This window comes from Nomia melanderi, chromosome 8 (genome assembly GCF_051020985.1).
Source record: "Nomia melanderi isolate GNS246 chromosome 8, iyNomMela1, whole genome shotgun sequence".
Taxonomy (NCBI): domain Eukaryota; kingdom Metazoa; phylum Arthropoda; class Insecta; order Hymenoptera; family Halictidae; genus Nomia; species Nomia melanderi.
The window spans coordinates 1882460-1908673 of record NC_135006.1 but is presented as its reverse complement, the minus strand read 5'-3'; the positions used below and the strand labels follow the sequence as shown (position 1 = coordinate 1908673).

Here is a 26214-nt window from a genome sequence, read left to right as displayed (position 1 = left end):
TTTCACATTTATTCTTATGTATATTCGTTTCCCGTTTGGACCTTAATGAATAATTGTAGAGGCTTCGCGATTTTATTAAAACCCAGAATTCATGTATTCCATTAATGTATTAATCGAACGAATCAGGTGTTACTGTAGTTTAAAATAGTATTAACTTCGTTTTTTATAATATGGGATTTCCCCGTAACGTTGTAGAATTCGGAAGGTTCATCTCGGAAGTAGCGATACGAATATAAGTTACTTATTGTATGTCTACTTTTCAAAATTCAAACGATCTTATATTTATATATATTTATTTTGATGCTACAAACTATCAATATCTGATTTAACGATTAAGATACAAAAAATGGTGATTCGAGTAATCGTAGACCATAAAAGAGGTGGACGAATAATAGGCATTTGAATTTAGAATTTGTCTTATCAGTAGAAAAACATGCACTGTTCATGATAGATTACTTGTAATTAACGGGGTCGTTAATCAAAGGAAAGCCTAATACAAACATACTGAAACCGGTGTATAAATGGCAACACGAGCATCTTGTGTAATAGAAAATATTCTTGTTCAGAATAGACAGATTATTCAATACAATTGAAACATTTTCTTTCAAGAAACAGTACCTACCTATAAACCATAACGAACAGCTAGTTGTATCAGGTTCAAAGTAGTGCATGGAAAAATCTGTTAAATGAAAAGTTAATCGACGATGTGTTTTCGATCAGTAAATGGTCATGCGAATAAATCATTGTACGCTGCAACCCCTTTTAACAAGGGTATTGAAAGTAACGAAAAACACGTGAAAGCACCAAGAATATGAAGCCAATATGCGATTCTGGGGCTTCATTCGGTCGATAGATTGATCGTTCTTCCGGAGTGGACAAAGAATGACATCGAGATTCCAGTGGCTCATCCCGTATCAGCAACACCCGCCGTGATAAGCTGGCCACGAAGCCGCCCACATTTCAAATGGTACCTCTGCGTATTTTCCAGTCTTCTTCCATGAATCGAAGTTCGATCTACCTCGTAGTACCTTTCGTTTGGTTAAATCGTTCGACGTAAGTTCTATTTAATCTGTGCTCGCCAGTGGAACATCATTTTCCGTCGTTCGTTTCTTGGACATGTGTTTCAACAGTGAACGGTGAATTTGACAAGATACGGAAATATTACTTCAAATTGAATCCTCGGAGACAGGCTTCTCTTCCAAAACTGGTAATGTATAATTATCCGGTGCATTTCGCAACTTACGCAAGTCGCACAGTTTCGTTTACGGAGTATCCAAAAGTCATCTAGTTAACCATTTGCACTCGAGAGGTGACTCTCAGTCATCGCTTGATTTCACGTAGAAAACTATAAAATTTGATATTTAATATTGAACTGTATACAATGCATTGGTGTGTGAAATATTGAGATGAAAAAGCTTTGTTTCTCAATTCACCTGCGATTTCACTTTGAGTTAATTTCAGAAAATATCGTCTGTGTCTAGTTAGAAAATTTTAATCTCTAACGAAATACTCCCGAGTGCAAAGGGTTCATTTTAATGCGTAATTAAATTATTAATAAATAATATATTAAATAATAAATAATAATATTTACAATAATAATATATTATTATTTTACTAATACATTATTTAAACATTATTTTAACAATATATTAAAATAATAAATAAATTATTAATTTAATTTAATCTTGAGATGCTTTTAAATCATTACCAGAAAATTCTTACTGTCATGCACCGAGTTGTATGTAAGAAGTTTTGTACCGAATATTTTGTGCACTATAGAATTCTTTTTGCAAGTAATTTTCCTAATATAAAATTCACTTTTGCTTGAAGGTACATTTTGTTTTTGATATTGCTGATTTACGTTTTGAATATCGAAGTATCTATTTATTTAGTGTTTTCAGTTTTTTTAGTGTATCGTTATAATTATTTGGATAACGTTTATTAGATATTTGATTGGTAATTGATGAATTACTGCAATTACCGACTAACCTTGCTGTGCAATGTTACCAACAGTTTCTGGTAACGTTACCGACAGTGTTGTTTGTCATCCTGTAGGTAAAGAAACGATCGGAAACGCAAAATGAAAATATTCGGTAAACTATTTCGTAACGGCAAACGAAAAAAGAAAAGACGTGACTCGAAAAGGACATCACTGAAAAAACGAAGTAACGTGCCCAATGTACCACATGACAACTTTCTACTAGCCGGGAATCAACCAAGAAGACACAAACGAAGACACAAGGTAAGTAAATTATCTATTGAAGTATCGCTTCGTTTGATTTTATAAAATCTAGTTTATATTAAAATTTTGTTTAATTTTAAGTACAAAAATATATTGTGCGTTACTTCGTAGAAAAGACTTCCTTTGAAGAGGAGAAACATAACAATGGCTTTTTGCGCATTATATTGTCTAGTTTAATTTATAAGCAGTACGTTGAAAATTGTTCGACTTTTTCCTTATTTTCCTACTAAAAAATTACCGTTATCTCATCGCCTTATATTTATAACTCTTTTTACAACGCAGTTTCTTAAGTGCACTTAATTAGAAATAAATTTTCATATTCTTGAAAGCTCTTTAGTCAGTTTGCCACACGTAAATCGATTCGTAACTCAAAGCCATCACTGAGAACGCATACAAAGAAAAGCGCCACTTTGACTGGAATATGACACACCTCTCGAGCAGCTGGAATGTGTCGGCGTGGCTCAGATACCACTCTTTTGTGTCTTTTATTCTAAATTTCCCCTAGATTCGCATATTTGACGTAACGTAGAACAAATGCAGTATAGGTTACGGTTAATTGTAGTTTTCAAATAATCATAATAATAAGATTAACAATTTATATACCGGTGAGAGTGCATAACATAAAATATATTATTATTTTCACTTGATGTAAATGAAAAATAAATTTCAGCTGAAAAAGTTACAGTTCAGTGAACTCAGAACACTTGACGCAAATAACAGTTTCATAGATATCCTTAATTTAGCAATATCTTTTAATTAAACAATTAACCATTATTTATAAGGAACTTATGTCGTTACTATTTATTTTATACGAATTTCAATCTGGCCACTCTGAATATCTTATACAGAACTGTTCATATTATTTGAATTCATTGCAGTGTTATAAACGAGCAGTAAAATAAACCGAAAATGAAATGTATCTTTTTGTTGTATTCGACATTACCGACAATTATGAATTTTGGAATTATTAGCGTGAATGGACTTTTCGTATACGTCATTCGCAATTATGTATACGTAATATGATCCAGTGAGAACAAACGCACGTGTTTGTTATATTTTAATGATGTTTGTAAATGATTATACGTGTCAGTACTTAATAGTTTATTTTGATGGCTACAAATAGAGTTCGTTCCTTTCTTTAGTTACTCGTGTTTAAATTTACTTTAACAAGATATAGCAAAACGGTGAAAATTTAACTAGCAAATTCATAGTGCTTTTATAACATGTCGGTACTATAGATCCCTGTCAACATCAAGTTTCATACATTATGAGTCTACCTGTAACTCGAGTCTGCTCACATACGCGCACGTGTGTCAGGTACAGTTGTAACTTTCACACAACAGGTGTCTTAATCAAAACGATACTATGTTACTCCCAATAAAGATGTAATCCATAAAAATATATACTTTAGACTAAACTATATACATATAATTATATAACTATCAGATTAAAAAACAACTTCGTTACATTATGATCTCAAGGATTCAATGATTAGTGTCATCTGCAGAAATTATTTAACAACGAAAGGAAACTTAAAGTCCAATACATATTCATTTTTGATAATTATTTTATAAACGTGTGTGACTAAGCATCCGCAATATCATGAAACTGAAGGAATATTATCTAATTAAAAATACTTTAATGTTTTTCGCATCAGTTATTTTTACGAGGTATTAAACACTGAAAAAAAATATACATATACGATACAGCGATATTTTTATTGTGCAGCATTATTTTGAATAATGCTCGGAGCTGACGCACCACAATCGAACGAACTTTACGGCTCGAGATCGGGCCCATCACTATTGAAGCCGAAAACCGGTGCGCAGGCACGCGCATGCTGTATACTCTCCCCACCATTCCCCGGTCCCCTTGCGCAGGTCCCTGGTCCCCCCCCCCCCCCCCCCCACTCCTCACGACACGTTCACTCAAGCAAGCTCCGTACTCTTCCCAGCAGCCGCCAAGCCCGTTTCTCATCCGATTTGCGTCGACCTGCCGCTTGGCCGTAGCCAAGCCACGCTAGGAGCTACGAACCGATCCTCGGGGACAAGAGAGAATTTTTTGATTTCTCGGTGCGCGTAGCCTTGCACGTTTGTCAATTTTTTCACCGTGCGTTTTGACTCGCGTGTCTTGAGCGCGTGCTGGCACGGCCAGAGACGGAAGAAACTGGTGAAGGATTTTCAGTGTGCGTTTCGTCAAGTGCATGTGCGCGAAACGTTGTGCTGGGTGCCGTTTGGAATTCCGATACGTGGACCATGGATTTTCCGTTCTAAACACGCTGGGATTTCAAGGGCTCCGCCATTTGGACAGACAAGATTTTACTTTACACTTGCAACCGTGAGACATCTTTCTCCTCTTTTAACAAATAGTTTTCCAGTGTCAAGCGGTACCGTGATTTCTCTTCCGTTCGAAGGAAGATTTTAATGCTTTCTTTTCTTTACGATTCGTTTTGAAGATGAGATGCTCAGTAACTACACTTTATGCGGATACACGCATCCGTGGAACCCATCCTATCGCGAAGTAGCAGATGAACTGTAAATCTGAATCTTTCCTAGTACAAGTTCATTTATTTCATTGGAATTTCAGTGGATCATTGTTATTTTCATTTCGGTGAAAATCATGATGATAATTTGTCAGTTTCATTTGATTTTCTATGGAGAACGGAATTCGTTGGATGTTCAGCGTCGATATAAATAAACCTTCCAGTTAAATATTTCTACTTGTTTTGAACCTGCGGCGAACGAGCCGAGTCCGCCCGTTGAACTGATCCGGAAATCGTAGTGCTCCCTTAGTTAGCCTCTGAATGCATTTTCTCACAGTTGTTCTTGACGTCGGCCGAGGGTGACTCGGATCATTGGAATTCGTTTCCTGCTGACAACGTAGTGCGGCGATTTTTCGAGGCGCGTTCAGAGAGATCCCTTTTCGTCAGTAGTTTCCCCACTTGCTCAGCACACCGGTATGTTTACAGTCATCCGGACCTGTCCCCTTGTAGATCCAGATCGAGTTTGGAAAATGGAAGTTCGTGTGACAGAATCACAAAACGCCGAGGCCGAGAAAAAAAGCTTCGTTTTCGTTTCTATGCAACAAGTGGTTCCCGCGAGAACGTCTCGAGTGTCGTTAGAATTGAAACCAAAGTCGAAATAACTTTCGAAATTGTAAACAGAAATCTTTTGTCCTCTAAATGCGACGCAGAGTATTGTTACCCTTACGCGTTTAGAGAAACGAAAAGGTTCTCATTCAGCAATTCGACACAACTGGAAGTACATTTGAAAATATTCGTTGAAACACTTGAAATACTTGAAATAAAATCTAATGAAACAAATGAATTTGTCCCGTTGTCACGCGAACTCGTCTAAATATTTAATAAACAAATCTGTTCTTGGAATACGAGCACCCTTGACGCATAATTTTATGGATTTACAGTCCCGCGTGCTAGAAGAATATAATGGAGACTGGCGAATGACGGTGCAGTCGACAAACACGCGAGAATGTTAAACAAACAAAAAAATCCCATTTCAAGAGTTGCTGGGATCTAACGAGACGCGTCCTGAACGGAATTCGACGAGTTTTTCACTCCCCGTTAAGATCGCACGGACTTCGATACATTGGGAATCGTTATCGAGAGAAATAATAGAAACAATAGCGTATTAATATCGCAAATGGAATTCGGGGCGAACAGGTAGGAGGGAGCGTGCACGCGAGCCCAAGATAATTTCCAAGGGAAATAGGAGGAATTTGAAACGCGTGAAAGGAAAAGGTGGAAAAAAAGAGGAAGAGGCGGTCGACAGTTGGGATAATCGGACAAAAATATTCAAGATCAGCATAGTGAAAAACGGCGAGCGTAAAACATGGAATTAGAACGAGGAGGAAAGTGAAGGTCTGACCACTCGAGAGGAAAATGGAATTCCATAACTGTTGGTCGCTTTAAATTCTCCTGCGCGTGGTGTGCGTACGGCTCATCGTGGAAAACGCGATTAGGAAAACTCTCTCGCCGGGGAATGAGGTCGAGCGATTCGATGGATCAGCACGCGATAGATGTGTAGTAGGATAGAAACGGCGGAAAGGAAAAAGAGCGTCGCCCGGGAATCTGGGATGCACGTGGGATTGGTTGCTCCTACGCCACTGCCAGCGACGCCTATGCGCCGGAAAACTCTACCTAGGGAACGCTCAACGGCTTTTTTCTGTCCAGAAGCCATAGAATTGTGATAAATATTTCGTGTCGTACGAATATTTCCGTGGAAGTCGATTTTACATTGAGAAAATACTAAAAAGGAAAAAAAAGGAAATACGTTATTTAATATTGAAATAAAAATATACAAAATAAGAATTGAATTTGTTACAGCGAGAAATGTCGAACGAAAATGAGAATTTCTGTTGAGATGGAAATTTTGCAGGAAAGAATTTTCTACGAAAAAGAGAAGAGAAGAAAAATATTGAACACGTAAATCGAGGAAAACTTGTTGAGGATCGAGTTTGTGTAAAGAATACAAGATTTGTTTTTTTTTTAATGATCTCGTTTTTTATATATACATATACCTATACAAGTGCAATATTAAGGATGTATGAATAATCGTGGTATAAACATTTGTTAACGAAAATAGAGTATTCAACGAGTTTCACGAGCGTGTAAATACGATAATTAAATGAATGAAGATGCGATTGTGAACACGAGAAAAAGAAATGTACGTTTAGCGAGGATGCTTCTCCAGAAACGTTGAAAAGGGAAAACGTCGGGTTTTCAAGACGAACTTTCCCAGTTACCGAGAATGGAGAGAAGCGACAACAATGTGGGCGTCGGAAATTCGGGAAACCCCCCGAATTCACCTTCAACGACACACAGCGGTATTCTTCACAATACTTCCGGTGGAACCGATGCACAGGTGCGGGCTAGTAAAATGTGTATAAACAAATGATACTGTACACTTAAGGCGATATTGCATTTTGGAAATATAAACAAATTCAAATCAATAGAAAACTTTATTTATTGTAACTTTTTCAAAAGCTTTTTTATACTCACTACTACGATTGTTATACGAATTTATCGATAATAATAACAATCCTCTACACAAACTGATAGTAGAAATTCCGAAAAAGCAAAAGTTTTCAGTAATTCCGAATTTCTTGTGATAAAAATATTCCTGTCTTCGATGTTTGAAATGAATTATATTTAACAAATTGTTTTCTAGCGTTTTAACTTGTTTAAAGCGTTAACGGTGAAGTGAAGGAAATTGGATGGATTAACTTCGGCGTGGTCTTAAAAATTATAATTTGAAATATCGTTCCGGATTAGGTTCGAGTTAAAATACGTGTTGAGCAGAAGAATCCTCTTAACGAGAATCCCTAGAATTTTCATCCAATTACTTGTTCAGCTTGTTTTCTCGAATTCTTTCTCTCTATCCGCCGAGAAGTAGATTCTTCATATATCTGGAGTGCGAAAGAAATGATCGCTCGCTGTTGCAAGACAATGCAAATGAAACGTTGGTCTTGCGATGAGCCCACTTTATCCACGAGTTCGCAACATTTTTATTTGTGTAAATCATTTTCAGAACGGAGATAGGGGGTGGGAGGTTCATCACGTCACAGTTACCAGAGTCCCCGGTTACGGGTTTGGGATCGCAGTTTCCGGTGGCCGGGACAATCCCCATTTTACCAATGGCGATCCGGCAATAGCGATTTCCGATGTCTTGAAGGCTGGCCCGGCTGAAGGGAAATTACAGTAAGAAAATTTCTCAATATATCAATGATATATAGGATGAGTCATTCAACCGTACCACCTGAATCTACCTGTAAACCATTTATCATGATAAGAAAAATGTTGCGAGTGAAAGTTGAAATATTTTTGGTATCAATCATAGCAACCGTAGTTCCGTCAACCCTAGTTTCAGTTTTTGATACCAAACAACTTTTGCCTTGAATGTTCCCTCATCCAACGAGTAAATTTAGATGGCACGATTAAATGACTTGCCATGTATAAACTTAAATAATTTGTAACAGTCGCGCTTCAAATTGAAATAACTTTGGAAACTGTAAACAGACATTTAATTATAGAAACACGACGTTTGAAAATATTTTTGGAAAAAATATTTTCAAGATTCCTTGATAAGAAATGTACATGTTAAAGGAATGTTTAATAAACAAAACTCGGAATTCACATTGTTTAAATTTTACGTGTGTAAGTTGATCTTTTAGATTTGGACTTTTAAATCTGATACTACGCGATGCAATGATATGTTTATACGCACATTAGTATTATGGATATTTTTAACAGTGATATCATTCGTGTTAGTAACACTGCAAATATTGGAAACTTTGGGAGCATGATAATTAACGTTAATTAATATGATAGTAATGTAATGCTATAGTAACGTTAATAGTAATGAATGTCATTCCTGGAAGTTTGCCGTTCTTTTTCTTTATGGAAAATAATTGCTTGAAATAAATTGAGACATGCGAACTTTCAGAGAATGCGGTTACGCAAGAATGAGCGCGGTGTGCGTTAAACGTTTGCGGTTCGAATAGCATTTTGTTAAATCGGTTGCCTTTCTTGGGTGACAATTTTCTAGGCGTATTCTGTTTTTTTTTAGGGTGAACGATCGGATAATATCCGCGAATGGAATATCATTGGAGGGCGCCGATTATGGAGCCGCAATCCGCGTCCTCAGGGATTCCGGGTCAACGGTTCTGTTGGTTGTTAAGCGTCGAGCTGCGTCGGTTCCTCCGGGCCCAGGAAACTCGACTCTTCAGAGTCACAGACTGACACTTACGAGAAATAACAAAAAAGATGGTAAAATATAGGACTTTCTATTACCATAGGCAAAAAGTATTTGACCGGATAAACTGGACGATTGGTACAATTGTTTGCGCAGTAGCTGTAGGAAATTCTGTAATTAGCAGCAGGAATCATTAGCAATAGAAACGTCGACTTTGCGTAAATAATTAATTGATTCACAATAGATTTTACATATATGCAATGTTTACTTTAATGTAATTAAAAAACGGTTTATCTTTGCCTTTGATATAAACGTAAGCAATAATTTTAATAATATAATTTTGGTTGTGTACTTTTTGTCAAGGCTGACGTTAAGAATATGATAGAAATCAGTTAATTTTAATCAGTATTGTTTTACTTGTAATGGTAATCGTTGAAACTGTATTCTGCCTGTTTCAGATTTTGGAATTGTTCTCGGTTGTCGGCTCTACGTGAAGGAAGTGACACGAGAGAACACGGGGGTGAAGCTAGGGGATGTTCTAACTCGAATCGGTAGCGTAGCTACGGACAATATGAGCCTTAAAGAAGCCAAAAAATTGATGGATCAATGCAAAGACAGATTATCAATCGTAGTAACGCGTGATAATTCTTGCTGTCATGCTCAACAGCAAGCAAAGAGTGATACTGGGGAGTATCTATCGGGAACAACAAGTTACAGTAGTCAGAACTTGTATGTTCCACCTCCAACAAGGCAGCCAATAGAAGATAAAAGCAACCTTGTGCCTAGAGGTCGGACTAGAGGACCTTTAATGGATGTTTCTCTTAGCCAACTGGATCTTCCTGCAACGCCAACCGTTGATCCTCCTAGACCACCGCCTCCTAGACCAGAAGGTATCGTACCATATAATTCCTTTTGCATATTAACACTAGAACCACTTAGCGTTTATTATAACAATAATAGCAGTAGATTTTTTTGGTCTTTTTCCTGTATTCGTTATAATATTCAAGTGAAACTATTTACTTTCAAAATCATTTAGGACACTTAACACTTTCAAGACATCGATAATTCTGAAATAAGGGAATTGAAACCTGCCCTTCTTAATAAATGCGGTAGTTCTAGTGTTACGATGCGAATTTTAATATTGCAAATAATTGGTATTGTGAAAGAGTTTGTTACAACTATGACTTTCGATATAATCAAACTGGAAGCGTTGAGTACACAGTTTATACTTATTTATTGTAGATTATTACGGTACAAGAAGGCAACTCTACGAAGAAGATTTGTCACGAAATAAGCTTCCAATGTGAGTAATACAGTTTATTATAGTATTTATGTTTGTATGAAAAGATATTTGCTGTGGATTAAAGCCGACCGTGTTTAGTAATGAGACTGAAAAAGCGTGTAACATTTTGGTAGGCCCGATCCCCGATTCATTACTTTTCAAAAAGAAGGATCGGTGGGTGTCCGTTTAAGTGGCGGAAACGAAACCGGTGTTTTCGTCACTGCTGTTCAAGCAGGGAGTCCAGCGTCTCTTCAGGGTTTGCAACCTGGAGATAAAATTCTAAAGGTAAACTTATTTACGAGACACAATAAAAATAATATTGAATAAAATATTTGTAATAAGTTTGATCGTTGATCATGTATATTTTTTATAAATAAATTTCAGATAAATGATATGGACATGAAAGGAGTAACCAGAGAAGAAGCTGTTCTTTTCTTGCTTAGTCTGCAAGAACAAATCGACTTAATTGTTCAGCATCGACGACAAGAATATGACCAAGTAGTAGCTTCAGGAAAAGGAGATTCCTTTCATATAAAGTAAACATTAGTTTTATTTCTATAATAGTATAATCATTTTGCCGTTCAGATTTGGAGCGTTTAATTACGAGCAGGAAGAGTTATTTACTCATTACGTATGGTACTTTAAGAAATTCTGAAACATGTTCTTTTAATGACGGTATTCTTTGTTAAAACATTACAGAACTCACTTCCATTATGAACAGCCTCAAAAGAGTGAAATGAGTTTCCGCAGTGGAGATGTATTTCACGTAGTGGATACGCTACACAATGGGGTCGTTGGCTCTTGGCAAGTCTTCCGTATTGGCAGGAATAATCAGGAAGTACAAAAAGGAATTATCCCGAATAAAGCTCGGGCTGAAGAACTGGCAACCGCGCAGTTCAATGCGACGAAGAAGGAAATGAGTGCTAGTGAAAGCAGAGGTAGCTTCTTTAGGAGGAGGAGAAGCAGCCATAGACGTTCGAAATCTCTGGGAAGGGTAAATTTCTTGTACATTTGTTGGAATGCGTACAAACAATACGACTAATTGTATTGTAATTATTATTTATGTTCGTTTAGGATCACTGGGACGATGTAGTATTCTCAGATAGTGTTAGTAAATTTCCCGCGTACGAAAGAGTTATTCTGAGGCATCCGGGTTTCGTTAGACCTGTCGTCCTTTTCGGGCCAGTCGCAGACTTAGCTAGAGAGAAACTATTAAAAGATTTTCCTGACAAATTTACGTCGCCACGTAAGTGAAAATTACCTTCTGAATTGTTTAGTTAATTTGGAAGTTTCCAAAGAACGTTGAATTTCTTACAGAAATGGAAAATCAATTGGAGGATAACGTTGGAAAAAATACTAAGTCGTCAGGTATCATCCGACTGAGTGCCATTAGAGAAGTTATGGATCGCGGAAAGCACGCTTTGCTGGATATTACTCCAAATGCAGTGGACCGACTGAACTACGCGCAATTTTATCCCATAGTTATTTTTCTCAAAGCAGAAACAAAACAGATTATTAAGGAAATGCGAGCCGGAATTCCCAAGTATGTTTTTTTCTTAAGTAGACACATTGTGTCGAATAGATAAACTCGCAATTGAAAGCAACAAAAATTCGCTGTAACATCATGTATTTCAATGTTTAATTTTACAATCGATACTAAGGTCATCTGTTAGCATTGATACGTGTCAGGTGACATCCATGTAATTGTTAACTGTTAACGACGCGATTCTATTAAGTGACGGTACCCCTTTGGTTCAGATTTCTGTAATACGTTGTATGTGTTTCACAGATCGGCACACAAAAGTAGTAAGAAGCTTTTGGAACAGTGTCAGAAGTTAGATAAAATTTGGGGCCACACCTTCAGCGCGGTGATCACGTTAACCACACCAGAAGCTTGGTACCGAAAATTAAGGGAATTGATCGACAGACAACAGCAAGGACTATTGTGGATGAGTCAAACCAAGGTAATAATGCTTTCGAAACCTTTCAAATATTCTTAATCCTACATGCATCAAAAATTAAGTTTTTGACTCGTTGGGTGTTTATAACATTGAGTGAAACATTGAATGAAATCTTCGTTCATGTATAAATACGGAGGGTGTGTGAACTGAAATGTCGTTTGAATGATGAAAATCCTATTCGGTCGAAAAATAATAGGATGTTACGTTGATGAAATTGTTTTGTAATAATTTATTGTAGCCATCGTACGGTCGACAAATGACGTGGGAGCTATGTCATACGTCCGGCGACCCTCGTGATTTTCCTCCCCCTCCCATACCCCCATTTTCGAAGGAGACGACATTTCATGACGTGAACGAAAATGACACTTATCACACGGACAAATTATTTTCATTACCTTCTTATCCGTCTCTAACTTCTGATGTTGTCCGTGAGCAATTTTTCGGCTACATTTGAATCCCGCTTTTTCCTATTTGGGGTGTCTTGATTATCAACTTTTTTAGTCAATGAATTTTTCTGTTACTTGTTAGTGAAACGAATGTTTTGCTTGTGCTTCAATGCCTCAGGTAGATTTTGCATATTATTATTATTATTATTTTCATAATTTTATTTTAGGTAAAACAAATAATGGCAGGTCCCATTTAGAAATATTATCTTTTGAAAATTTGTCACGTTTACTGTTAACATTATTATATTACTATTGATATTATTATTAAGATATTCGAGGCACCTTGCATTTTATTTTAAGTTCAATTTGCATGGCTGCATTAAATAACTTCATTATGTATCATTTTAAATCATAAGTTAGAATAGCTTTATTGTGTAAAGTGTTTAATATAATGTGAATATTGGAAAAGCAGTCCGAATCGGGAAGATACATTTTTGTTACTATGTATCTTTGGAAAGTGATAAGTTTGAAATAAATATTTAAGGCGTGTTATTGGGAAAATGTTGAATGGGAGAATCACGAGGTTTGAACAATTCGAATTTCATTCAAATATGCATATGTATAACAGAATTTTAACGATCTTTCATCTCAGTCATTTACAGAATTTAATATACATATTTATTTCTTACAAATATACAGATAGTCATATGAAAATAGTTATATTTATATTAAGGAAAACTTAAAAAGTTCTGAAATACATACAAATGTATTATTACGATATTAGGTTGTAAACTAAATCTTCCTGGTAAACAGAAAATACTCCGTACATTTTAAATGAAAAGAGAAGTGTTGTAAAATAGACACGAAAATTCAGTTTAAAACCTAATAAATAATACGCATGAATTCGATGGAGCATTTTAATCATATTCATTTTCTAGGAATTTTCTCAATCATTCATCCTGCATCTTCTTGAAAGACTAACCGAATCTTAAGTGTCATATTTTGTTTTGAGTTTTATATAAGTGCATGGGATCACCAAAGTTGACAGCAATTGTCAAATATTTTACTGTTTTATACTCAAAATAAAAGAAAAAAATTGCAAAATACAAAAACATATTTCTTGCTAAATATTCTTTTAATACAATTCTATTTATTCTAATCATTTTCCGAACTACTTAATCCAATATATGACTTTGCTTTATTTTATGGCGTATATTTGTTTTCAATTTTAACCCTTTCAGACGTTGCTCTTTTAACGAAATAGTTTAATCAAATCTAATACTTCACCTTGATATAATTTTTCAGAAATGTTCTGAGAATTATTGTCGTCAAATATTTGATGAGAAAGTGTTTTCAAAATAATATAAGTAAAATAAAAGGTCTGGAGGGGATAAAAAGCATAAGCCACTGTAACGTGTTGTCCTCTGTGTCCTACGATGATAGCCGGAAGAAGCACTCTCGGATGACTTCCTATTCCCGATGACTTCTCGCCTCTCCTATGCTTCCTCTCCGGAGAGTGACTTGGAACTTAGTCCAGCACCAGCTTTGCCAGGTGCACTGGGTGCACCGTCTAGATTGAAGAGTAGCTCTGATCCCAGTATCGCCACACAAGATGACATTGCTGCTCCACCGCCGTATTCGACCACTTATCAGGTAAACGCATCGCTTTCATACATTTACGGTATCTGGTAATGAATTAAATATTCTATCTTTTTCTGAATGAAATTTCTAATTTTAGCAATCATTCGAGCAACCAAAAAGAAGATCACAGGGAGGAATGGGAGATGGAAAATATGGATTCTCTTTGTCTGGACAAGTCAGCAATCAATCTGGTTCACCTGAATATTTTGGAGGTTCATTTGAACCAAGATCATCTCATCATAGCCCTCCTGATTTGCCACCACGGGTGGATCGTAATGCAAAACCTAGCAGTCAGTCGGGAAGAAACACAATCGGTAGATCGGCGCAAGAACGGTTACTCAATAAGACGGATTCGGTATTGGACGTAGCAAATTATATAAATGCCACGCCTCATAAGGCTAATGCTACATCATCGTTGGAAAGAGCTCAACCAAAAGCAGTGAGTTACTTGAAATTTAATCCTTTGAGTGTTGAATCCTCCCAACCAAAACGTTCCACGTGGATGGAATATTCGTACAAGGCGTAGTTAAGTTATAATTGTAATTCCTCAGTTTCGCCAAAGTGAATAATGATAAGAAACGTGTATATTAATACATTGTACATCGGCTAAATTTCAACTACTTGATATTATATTGATACATCATGGCACGCGTGAGATAAAAAAAAAATCAAAAAACGCATATATGTGTCCATAATCCAGAGCGATGATTTTCGCTGGACGCATATATGCGTACACAGCATTCAAAGGATCAAATGCAGTGTCACACATGTATAAGAGATTACTTGTTTGATTTTTACAATGTTTGCGTATAATATTTGTGCACAGGGAAGCTATGACAGTGTCTCTTCTTATGACTCTTATAATAACACAAATGGGAACGCAAGTTACGGAACACCAGGTTTGAATACATCCACCGGCCGATTAGGTCCTAACGTACCAGATGACTTGAAAACAAGTGGTGGGCCAGCTAGATCACACGATCCTTATAGATTTACTAGATCAACAGCACAACCAATTCCTAATCATGAATCACAAACAAGGACTGATTATGCTAAGTACAGGTATATTTTTGGTAACAAAACCCAAACTTTCTTTATCGATACTTCTTGATGCATACTTCCGAAAAATCTGCTGTTTTATAAGATAAAGAATTTGTCACATTTCTGATGAAAACATTTTCCAATATTCTAGTTAATAGCAGATCTAAAACTGTATACCTCGAAGATATGTTATATTTACTTTCTCAATTTCTCTTTTTCTGTCTTTCTTTTTCTCTTCCCAGTGTGATGGCGCGGAAACCTCGACAATTAAGAAGAGCTTATAGAATATACATTTCTAGTCAAGACACATTAGTCTGAATATATTATTTCAACAATTTTTTTTTTATTTCGTTTGAAAGCGATATTTAAATTGTATGTAGTCTTTTGCATATAAAACATTCAATTCTTTACATTTTTTTTCCTATTTGCGTATTAATTTCGAACATTTCATTGATTGTAAAAACTGTAAAATATAATATATGTATGTCATATATGTAGATATACGTGCATGTATGCTAATTGAAATTTTCTTGTATATTATTACTTTGAAAACATTTAAAAGAATCTGTTTCACAAATAGTAGTGCCATTAGTAACTTACAACTATCCAAATTATATGTCCCTATTATGTATTTGTATTAGATAATTTGATTATTTTATATTCTAGTGTATTTTTCTATAAGTTCTGTACTTTCCAATATCATCAATCCAATTTCCATTGTGTTCCTGTAAGCTAGAATATTCTGCTTTATATATTGTAGCCGCACAACTGATTACAAGTCGATAACTCTGCCCCAAAACAAACCCGGAGGATCATCATACAAACCGATACCACCTCCAAAGCCAAAAAACTACAGACCACCCCAAACAAACGTAACGCAACCAGAAAGTAATGGGAACGAAGGAAATAATACACCTCATCAACATTCAAAAAGTTATTCCATTGCTACTTCTCACGTAAGTGGTCTCTCATTACCTGTAAAATATTTATGTTTATTCTTTCCCATCGTAAATTTGGAAACAGAAAATTTCAAAGGGAACATTTTCTTTTCTTACAGGTAGAAGGTAATAACAACGTTCAGCGTAACAGTGGTCAGTACTATTACAATATTCCACCTCCAAATCGTCACGATTCAAATCTTGCGAATTCCCATCATAATTTGAGCCATTTGTCTACACCTGCGCACAATCATAGTTTGAGTCACACGCATCCGCATTGTAATCCACCAATGTCAACTCATAGTCACAGCAATAGCGCCAGTCAGTTGAGTCTCGGTCTCTCTCATAACAGAAACAATGTAAACCATAACGGATATGTTGTAAATAATGGTCATAACGCATCTGCGCAAAATTTTCCAACAACCACGGGACATAACAGAGAGCCTAGCGGTTTAGATCTCGCCGGAAGTAGAGAACAAAGAGGAAGTGCCTTCGAACTTTATCGTAAACCTATGCACCATTATAACGCGAGGTAAGTGGCATTTATTTACTTAAAATTGGTATTTCTTACAAGGATAAAAGATGCATACAAAACTATATAAATTAATGTGTTTTGATTATTACAGTTAACATGCATAACAATATCATAGTTTATTGTTAAACAAGAAAATAAAAGGAAGAATTAATCTTATCAACAGGAAATAAACGTTGAAAACCATAAGGATCTGAATAAATAAATTGTAATAAAGATTAAGGATGATAACGAATAGGAACTTCAGAAAAGAACTGCTGATTCGGGAAGAATCAGATAAGTAGAAAATTAAATCTGTTTCGTTTTTTTCACTCTGATTTTGTACATATGATTTAAATGAAAACAAAAACATATAACGAAGTTTTGCAATAACAGTTGTTGAATAAAATTTTTTACATGAAATTTTATTAATAATATAAATTACCGTCTTCCCTCTTTAAAACAAATAGTTTAGTTTAACAAAAAGGAAAAAAAACGAAGATACTAGTATTTTTAGTAGTAACACTAAAGAGATGTTAAGGTTTTATAGGTATATTTTTTTAAGAATAAGTCGTAATCTTCATGAGGCAGGTTTACTTTTGTACAACGTCAATATACATCGATAACATTACTTTCTCTATTAGGTTTTTTTAGAAGACTTGACTAAAATTGACAGTGAATACCCATTTAGGAAAACTTTTCTATAATTTTCCTATGATATCTTCGGATGGAAAAAGACAGAACAGTTTAACTCGAAATTGTTATGATTATTCTCAGAAATTGATTTTACAGAAATACCTCATGTAAAAAGTTAAAGGAGGAAGTAAAATATTTTACGATATTTTTGGTAACTTTTGGACAACGAAAAATTTAATGCAAGCATCAATAATAATTGGAAAAAATTGTTTTACTTTAATAAAACGTCCTCTATTAAAGTTACAATAAAGTGCTCCCTCCATTTAAAAATAAATCTCCCATTTATACATTATATTTATACATAATGTGGACACTTATTTTGGAATGAAGGGAATAATTGTTAGTTTTAATGGTGTAATTTGAAACTACCAAAAAATAAATTTACTTTATTAGAGGTTGCTTCTGATCATACACCAATTAAGAGTTAACCTGAACACTGTCAGTTTACAACAGCAATAATTCGTGACAATCAAAAATCAACTAGACTCACAAAAGCTAGTCTTACAAAATGTAAGCTCCTGTTATCACGATATATTATACCAGTGTTTCCAAAATTATTTCTAATATAATACATACTGCAGAAAGAATATATATATATATATATATATATACACAAAAAGTTAAATATAAAAAATGTCCTAAAAATGTTCAGTTTATCCTCAGTAATGTACATTGGGATATGTAATATTTTATATGTCGTTTATTCCACACATTTCATTGTTTTTCAACTATTAGACGAATTCAGAGAGGCATACACTTCATTCTAGTTAAACTTTCTGTACTGAAATGTTAATAATTAGATAAGGAACTTACACTTTTCTTAAATGATTAAAGATCTTTTAATAAGTAATGCGCTGAAACAAGTTAAATAATGGAAGGGGGAACACTGGTTACTGAAGAACTAATATTTATATAGAAGGCGATAGGGCGCAAAGAACAAAGTTCATGACTTACAATGGTAGTTCGACAACTAAAATAAGCGAACATGATCGTAAATCCTGGTCTTCGTCTTCAATGAATTATAATACTGAGTCAGAATCAACGTTACAGCGTTGATTTGACCCTACTACGTAAAGGAAAACCTTGATTATCCGAAGTGTTGCAATGGTGACAACAATAAAAAGTGAAATATTTTTATTTTACATAAATTACGATCAAAAATATTTATATATAAATACAAGTAAGGTGCCTAAGTTCGTGAAATTAAATATTTGAAGATTTAAATTATTTGCATAATTATAAATTTTATAAATCAGTCTGTTGATATTATATTAAAAAATCGGATCGTTTCTAAATAAACGTTTCAATTCTGATAATCAAGGTTCCATGATCATTCAAAAAGAACAATTTACTTACTGGAGAACTAGTGAACTGTACTAACAAAGGAACCGGGCAATGCATTACTCCCATATTTTGATGAAACACTGTTGAGAGAATGAACATCAACATTTTAAACCTTGCAGAATCGGACATGTAAATATTCACTTGTTTATTAAGTGCTGAACAATAACAAAGATTCATTCGTAAATGCAATTCCATCGAAAGTAACGGAGCTGTACCCACTAATACAAACAAATGCGAAAATTATTATTAAATATTTCGCGACTAATTACTTACGCTCAATGGTAGTTTAACATCCAGATATTCACTACTCTGCAACAAAGTTTCATCGAAATCGGCAACAGCGCATCGTACAGTACCATTGGAAGCAAAAATACATCTATAATACGCCAGTTATTGTCAGTTTAATCCCAGAGTATTTAAGATAGCAGAAAGGATAGAGGGCGATGTTCACTTAAGGCCCAAAAGCCATTCTGCAACGCCGAGGTAGTATACAGTTTGTGCTATTCCGAAAAGAGGCGCTATCACAATCATTCTGCAGGCTCCGCCTTTAAAGAACGCCGTCGGTCCTTCATTGCGCATTGTTTTACTGTAAGATTATACGGATTTTCATAAAACCTTTATCATTTTCAACACTGCTGATAGTAATAATATGGCGATCCAAATATGGTTTTTATTATTTTTTTTTTTGCTATGGTCAATGGATAGAGTTTTCTTTACATCCATCATAAATGACCTAGTTAATAGATAGAGGAAGATTATAGAAAACAATGGCAAATATATCATTAATTAATTTTCTTCCTAAGATTAAAAATATGTAAATTGAATTTTTCCTAAAAAAAATGACAAAAATGTTTATTTTTAACATTTTTTTTAATCCATTATTTTGAAAACCATTTAACCAAAGTACCTGTGTAAATCGGGGAATAGATGCATACATATATTATATTTACCTTATACAGTCGAACACACCATTATATGTTGGTTCTCCTGGAGCTTTCTTAATCACTTGTAACCTAGTTTTGATTACATCAAATGGATTGACCGTTAGAGCAGCTGTAGAGCCAGCAGCACAACCAGCCAAGAATGAACACCAAAATACGGCTGGTAAAAAATATATAAAAATATATTTATCAGATACCTGTTTATTACATGTTAAACAGTAAATAAGTTTCTCAATAGGTAATTTAATTTAAATACACTTACAAGAACCATCCTCCCTTTTCGGTCCAATATCATTAAGTCTAGCAAATAGTGGGAAGTAGATAATGGAGAACGTAACATCTCTGAGAGCTGTTGCACCAGTTCCTTGGTAGAGTCCTAAAATACCTCTCTTTCTCAGAAGATCTTTTGTTAGGGAGAGAGCTGACACCTTTGGTACAGTTTTCCCAGCTGCAATAAAATGTTTTTCTTTAATTTCACTGTTCATCTGTATATTATTTATTATAATAATTCACAATTATAATTCAATTTTTCGTAATTGTATAGAATTTAATAAGATTACTTAACTTTAATATAATTTTAGAAATATGCAATTTTCGTAGAATAAATACTAGTCAACTGTCTTATATACTGTTTTCAAAAAGTCCAAAATATGTCAAAAAATTAATACCACTGGTTTATGATACCAGTTAGTGAAATATTTTTTTTATTAATAACAAATGAACGATCAGCATGATAGCACACAAGAAGGGTCCTTAATATAATAAAAAAGAACACACATACAAAAAAGTTAGATATAAAACAGGTGTAAAACAAAACAAATACCAGATATAGATTTTCTACGGAAGGGAAAACTTAATTTTAATTTAACCAAAAAAAGAAAAACAAATTCTTGGAAATCAACGACAAATGCATGTCTTAGGATAAAGAAAATTAAAATGGATGAAGTGCTAACTTTTTTTTGTGTAACATAACAGTCTACAAATAAAAGGAAACTATATGATTTCTCCTAAGTAGGAAAAGGAAAATCAAAACACAGTTGCAGTAATGAAAAATATATGGAAAATCTTTTTGAAAGTGAAGGTCAAATATCCAGAAGTAAAAATTTCTCAATGTAACATACAAGGAAGATTAAGATATCTATTCTAAATTCGAAACAGATGCAATATTCTCAAACTGTTTACCAATCTATATTCGATTCGCTGTTGTCCATCTTCAACTAAATCTTCCTTTTCTTAATTTTATTATGTATCGCGGTTGTATCACGCAGCTGTAAACAACACGAATCGAACGCAATGTATTCAAGCAATTAATCCGAAATAATACACAGCCAAACAATTTTTCGAAAGCAGTGTTTCCTCAAACATATTACTTAAACTTGGTAATTATTGCCCGTACACGTACGAAATTTGATGTAGCTGTTCATTGAACATTATTTCCGTCCATTTATATTAGAAGCGCTACGATATTAAGACATCTTATCACCTTTCTCTGCCGCCGCTGCTACTCGCCCTGCATCTTGCATTTGAATCTTCAAGAGCTCCATTGGAGTTGTAACAATAATCTGACATGCTCCTGCTAGGCCACCGGCAAGCATCTCACGTTCTATTGGCAGTTTCTGTCTGTGCAGAAAATTAATAGGTGCTTGTACACACATTCTTATGACAATAGTAAACATGAAATAATTAATAACCTATCAAATTAACTGACCACCACGAGAATTTTGAGTGTTTTGTATAATATTACTTACTCTTTCATAACAAAGGCACATGATATAAGAATTAATTATTAATGATTTGGTATCGCAGCTCTTAAACTGCACCATTATTTAGTTACTTATGCGATTAAATATTTATATTCGACATCGTGTTTCTTCTTGTGTTTCCAAGCAATTTCGAAAGTCCGATCATCGGTGATCATCATAGCGATCAATGTTTTAAATAATAATTTTTAATCATGACGACGATTACAAATTAATACGTTTTCACAAAGATTATTCTCTCTCTATTATCGTACCGCTTAAGATTGGTAGCGTGATTGTACAATATAAAGTACACGATTCATCGATCGTTTAATTGCTTAGCAACCCGCATCTCTTTCATGATAGAGTTTGATTATAAAAAGAACATGGTCTGTATCGCTTACAACAAAGTTTCTTACCCAGGACCCGTGGACAAATAGTGACGGAAAGTATCGTTGGCAGTGAGTTTAATTGCTTTCTCAGGCGTAATTAAAAGAATATTTACACCAGACCCTTTGTACATCCCAAAATACCCTTCTGCTCTATAAGTCTTCTTGAAACAGTCGAGCCTGAAAGTATACCATATATTCAATTTCTTATTATTTCAAAGTGACTCAATCAACTTCTCAAACAAGATATAAATAACAAGTATAAATAAAGAAGATTATAATACAAATAAAGTAGAGTAACATTTAGTATGTTGTTATGTAATACTATTATATAAATATATTGCACTATTGGACAGTAATAGATTACTTACATTGATTTGTACATTCGTTCCCCATTAGGCCCGATAACTTGATTCTGTAATCGTGTTTTAACCAAATCCAGTGGAAACACCACGGAGACACCGATGATTCCTGCGATTCCGCCATTTATGACTTTCGGTAGAAGTCTGCAATTAAAATAATTCATGATGAGAATTCGATAATAATTGTTATAAATATTGTAAGCCATTAAACAATTTTTTATTAATAAATACATAATTATGAGAGACAATTTATGTATATGTATGACAATATATTAATAATATATTTATTTATTGCATGTGCAGGAGCGTTTAATAAATCGTGATAAATTTTGTTTAAGTTTTCCTTTGTTTGATGAAACAATTATAAAATATTCACTCACTTAAATTGTTTCGGAGCTTCTACGCTGTCCTTCTTTTCCATTTGAAACTATAGTTCAAACTTTCCTCCCTGCCGTAAAAATACAGTTTTCATTACACCTATGTTCGCGTGTATACAACTACGTACTATTTATATTACTAGTCGATAAATGCAGTATTTAACGCAACACCTTGGAACACTCTTATCTTTGAAAGTTTCTCAAATTATAAATATACAATTAACAGTTTTCCATTACGAATTGCATATTGGAGCTTGTTCGTTGGCATAGAATTAACGACTAAATTTGCCATTTTTAAATGTTCATTACTCAATAGTTACGGTCTAAATAAATATACAAGATTATTTTTATCGCATAGCTTTTTATTTTTCAAGAAATGTATATTATAAAAAGGATAACATGTGAAACAATAATAATGATGTCTATCGATGATTCAATTTATCGTATTACGCGATAAAGATTAAAACTACATGAGCAAACATTTGTTTGAAAATGAAAATGAAAATGAAAATGAAAATGAAAATGAAAATGAAAACAGGTGGAAGAAATCGAATCACGTGAAAGTATGCTACGGTATTTAGCATCTATGTAGATCACGTGTGTACGCGCGCCAAATGGAAACACTAATGAGTACGAAAAATATCTTTTATAGTTAAGACGCATGCAAGATTACGGCTCACTTGTGTATCATTTATCTATGCATATAAACACTTTGTGTATACACATGTATGTACCCTATGTACATACAATAACCTAAATGGACCCTGTCATTCTGGCAACGTCGGCGGTCGCTATTAAGATTCCCTCTGTAGAGGAATATGACCTACAGACGTATCATTGATTTCTCACGAAAGCCCGAGCCCTTAGTGAACCGCCTACATTCAATGTAACAATCAAATTTTCAATTCTTTCTCTTTCAATTTTCCCATATCTAGAAATGAATATTATAAACTGAAAAATACACGAATTTTCTTCGTCGTACGAATTCATATTGTTATCGGCTGGATTTATTGTCGTTATCAGTGATAGTCGAAAAAAAATTAATAATCTGATAGACTTAATACCTTCATGAGAATTTTGCACATAGTTCTAGATATAGGTATAAGTTAACCCAAATAACAACGAATCGTGTTCGAATTGTATACAGAATGTATAAGTGTAATATTATAATTACAACGTATCACATAATTATTCAGCTATGACTAATTGATGATTTTGTAATATACGAGATTGGTCCCAGTCAAATGATTTTAAATGTCTTCATCGCTTTCGGACACACCGGAGTATGAAGGGTTTCGGTACAAGTGCTCATCGATCTTTCTTGAGAGGATGCTTTCATCTTGACGGGCTGGATTAGAAGCTAGTTTCGTACTCGGGCAGACATCGATCGGGAACTAATTCTTTTTTGTGGTTTAAATGCTTGACAAATATTTTAGGTAATCAGTTTGTTTCGTAAGTCATCAAAAATGACTATACTAGCAAGATAAGTATGGTTTACGATCATAAATGTCCCATTGAGAAATAAAGATAAGTGAATCCACATACGCAATTCTGTATTTTTTAAATGGCAAAATCAATTCTTTTAAGATTAACATATAAACAAGATGGATGTGACGTTAATAGTGCGACTATTTTGCTGAAATCATTTCCATGGATCACGTGCGACCTATTTACTTGCGCTGGCGAACCGGGTCACCAGACGACGATGGTTGGAGTTTTAAACCTTGTAAAGTTTCTGATATTGCATTTCATCATATCCGTGTGAACTTCTGTGGAATTTTTTTTATCCCTTTCGCGTTAACCGCGGAAACAAACTGTTAATGCTTCGTTCGTTACAACATGTATTACTAATCTCAGATAAGAATTTTAAAAAAAAGTTTCATTTGAGATTTCATTAATGATCGTAAGTTTCCGTGGATTTGACTTATTTCATAGCTTTGAAATTTGATAAGATGATAAAAAAAATTAAAGAAATGTTATATAACAAATTAGAGTGCATTTAACGAGATTTGTGTAATAAGATGAACTTAATACACTGTAAATATTAATTACGCTAAAAAGATTATTGTTAAATGAAATTGTGCAAAAAATTAAATTTTTTATGTAACAATAATTTGTTTGATACCGTTAGAACGTATAAAATGCAAAATAAAATTTTAACATATTCGAAGAGTATTAATGAAATATCAGAAAATATATGAAAAATACTAATTAAATATACAGTAATTAAGAATTTAAACATAGTTGGAAATAACAAAATAGTAAGATAGCAAAACAGTTCTTTAATAGTCGTAAAAAGATGGTCAAATGAAAAAAAATAATAATTGATCAAGATATACATATCAATTATTGAATATACAAAGATTTTGTGAATAATAATGTAATTTCAACAATGATCATACAACACATAAAACCATACACTTGAAAGGTTAGGTTCAAAATTATGACAAACCTTAATAATGCATTTGACAACACGCGATCGCTTGCAATCGACAGTAAATCATAAAAAAAATTCTCCTAATACCTACAAAACATGTATATAGCTGAATTTCTCAAATTAACAATTAAAACAGCGTTTCAGTCGATCCACTCAATTTTCAAGTAGACAGCCGAAGCGCGAAAATTTGCATACATATAATTGTTGGCAAACAATGATTTATTTGTTTTTAGTACAGTGCTATTTCGGAATGACAGCCCACCGGAAATTCAGCAGAAGACATACTCACCGATCGAAAGTGGAGAGTGGTCACTTACGGTGTCTCGTTCCGGTGAAACACTTCTTATCATCGAAAGCGGTGATAAGAATGGAGAAAGAAGCTCACTCTCTCGCAGGCAGTGTGACTAGCATGATACTCGGGAGATTTAGTTTTCACCGTGGATCTTAAAAGATAAAAGAGAACTTGGTACGGTCCACGGGTGGAACCGTCGTTCGCTTACGTCACCGACTACGCACCAATCCCGATTGCCTCAACTAGTGAGAGAGGAACAGAGAATGAAAGAGAGAGAAAGACGTTCCAACAGACTAAACTCTCATTTTCTTTCTCTCTATATTTTAAATGGCCCTAATTAATAATGAGTGATACGTTATCGGTAGTATACGCAACATAATAGAAATCTATCAGGAAGCTTATTAAAGCATGACTAAGACAATTATAATCTAAATTATTGTCCAACTGAAACGCTTTTTAAAATGAAAACATACAACTGCTTTTCAATTTTCACGTAATCTCAAAGTGAATAATTATAATCTAAAAATTGCAACGATTTTGCAAAATAAAAAATATCCACGAAGACTTCACAAATTTCGAAATGGTCGAACTCTTTTTTTTGAATCGTTCAAGTTTCTATAGCTAATAATAAATTTTTTATATTTTTAAAAATTATAAAAACTATGAAATAATTAATAAGTATTTTAAGTATTTTCAAGAAACAGATGTTTTAAATCTGCGGTAACACTGTCAAGCGAAAACGACATTATCTGAATTAACTAGTAATTTAAACATTGTACTGTAGATGACGCTACGGTTCATTTTAATGTGGCGATTTTGGGGTCTAGATGTTCAGATGTTTATGCCACGATTTTGCTAGAGGTAAATAGTGAGTTGCCAAAGAATAAATCTCGGTGCTGGATTATAAACTTCTTCATTTAAAATT

The 26214-nt window shown here is 34.2% G+C and overlaps 2 protein-coding genes across 7 annotated transcripts; one reads left to right on the top strand and one right to left on the bottom strand.

Moving 5' to 3' along the window:
* The first annotated feature begins 118 nt into the window (after positions 1-118).
* pyd (zonula occludens-like protein polychaetoid) lies at positions 119-17135 on the top strand. Of its 6 annotated transcripts, none has more exons than XM_031975968.2 (18): positions 119-1207; positions 2056-2242; positions 7789-7958; positions 8827-9026; positions 9411-9842; positions 10195-10255; positions 10369-10519; positions 10619-10770; positions 10934-11228; positions 11309-11480; positions 11552-11777; positions 12024-12198; positions 14025-14234; positions 14320-14661; positions 15049-15284; positions 16024-16219; positions 16321-16733; positions 16828-17135. In XM_031975968.2, exons 2-18 carry the CDS (start codon positions 2081-2083, stop codon positions 16829-16831), a joined length of 3597 nt encoding a protein of 1198 aa, XP_031831828.1. In that variant the 5' UTR covers positions 119-1207; positions 2056-2080; the 3' UTR covers positions 16832-17135. The 6 variants fall into 6 exon arrangements, with proteins under 6 accessions (XP_031831828.1, XP_031831830.1, XP_031831832.1 ...); XM_031975970.2 differs by lacking the exon at positions 16828-17135 and having other exon boundaries at positions 16321-16354; positions 16554-16703; XM_076369943.1 differs by lacking the exon at positions 119-1207 and adding an exon at positions 5666-7122 and having other exon boundaries at positions 2092-2242.
* On the bottom strand, positions 17031-25767 carry LOC116426680 (mitochondrial glutamate carrier 1). The gene is made up of 8 exons (XM_031975975.2): positions 25287-25767; positions 22564-22631; positions 22193-22327; positions 21852-22001; positions 21177-21313; positions 19956-20141; positions 19703-19853; positions 17031-19338 (listed from the first exon to the last, which is right to left on the bottom strand). The coding sequence occupies exons 2-8, from the start codon at positions 22602-22604 to the stop codon at positions 19200-19202; spliced, it is 939 nt and encodes a 312-aa protein (XP_031831835.1). The 5' UTR covers positions 22605-22631; positions 25287-25767; the 3' UTR covers positions 17031-19199.
* Positions 25768-26214: the final 447 nt, after the last annotated feature.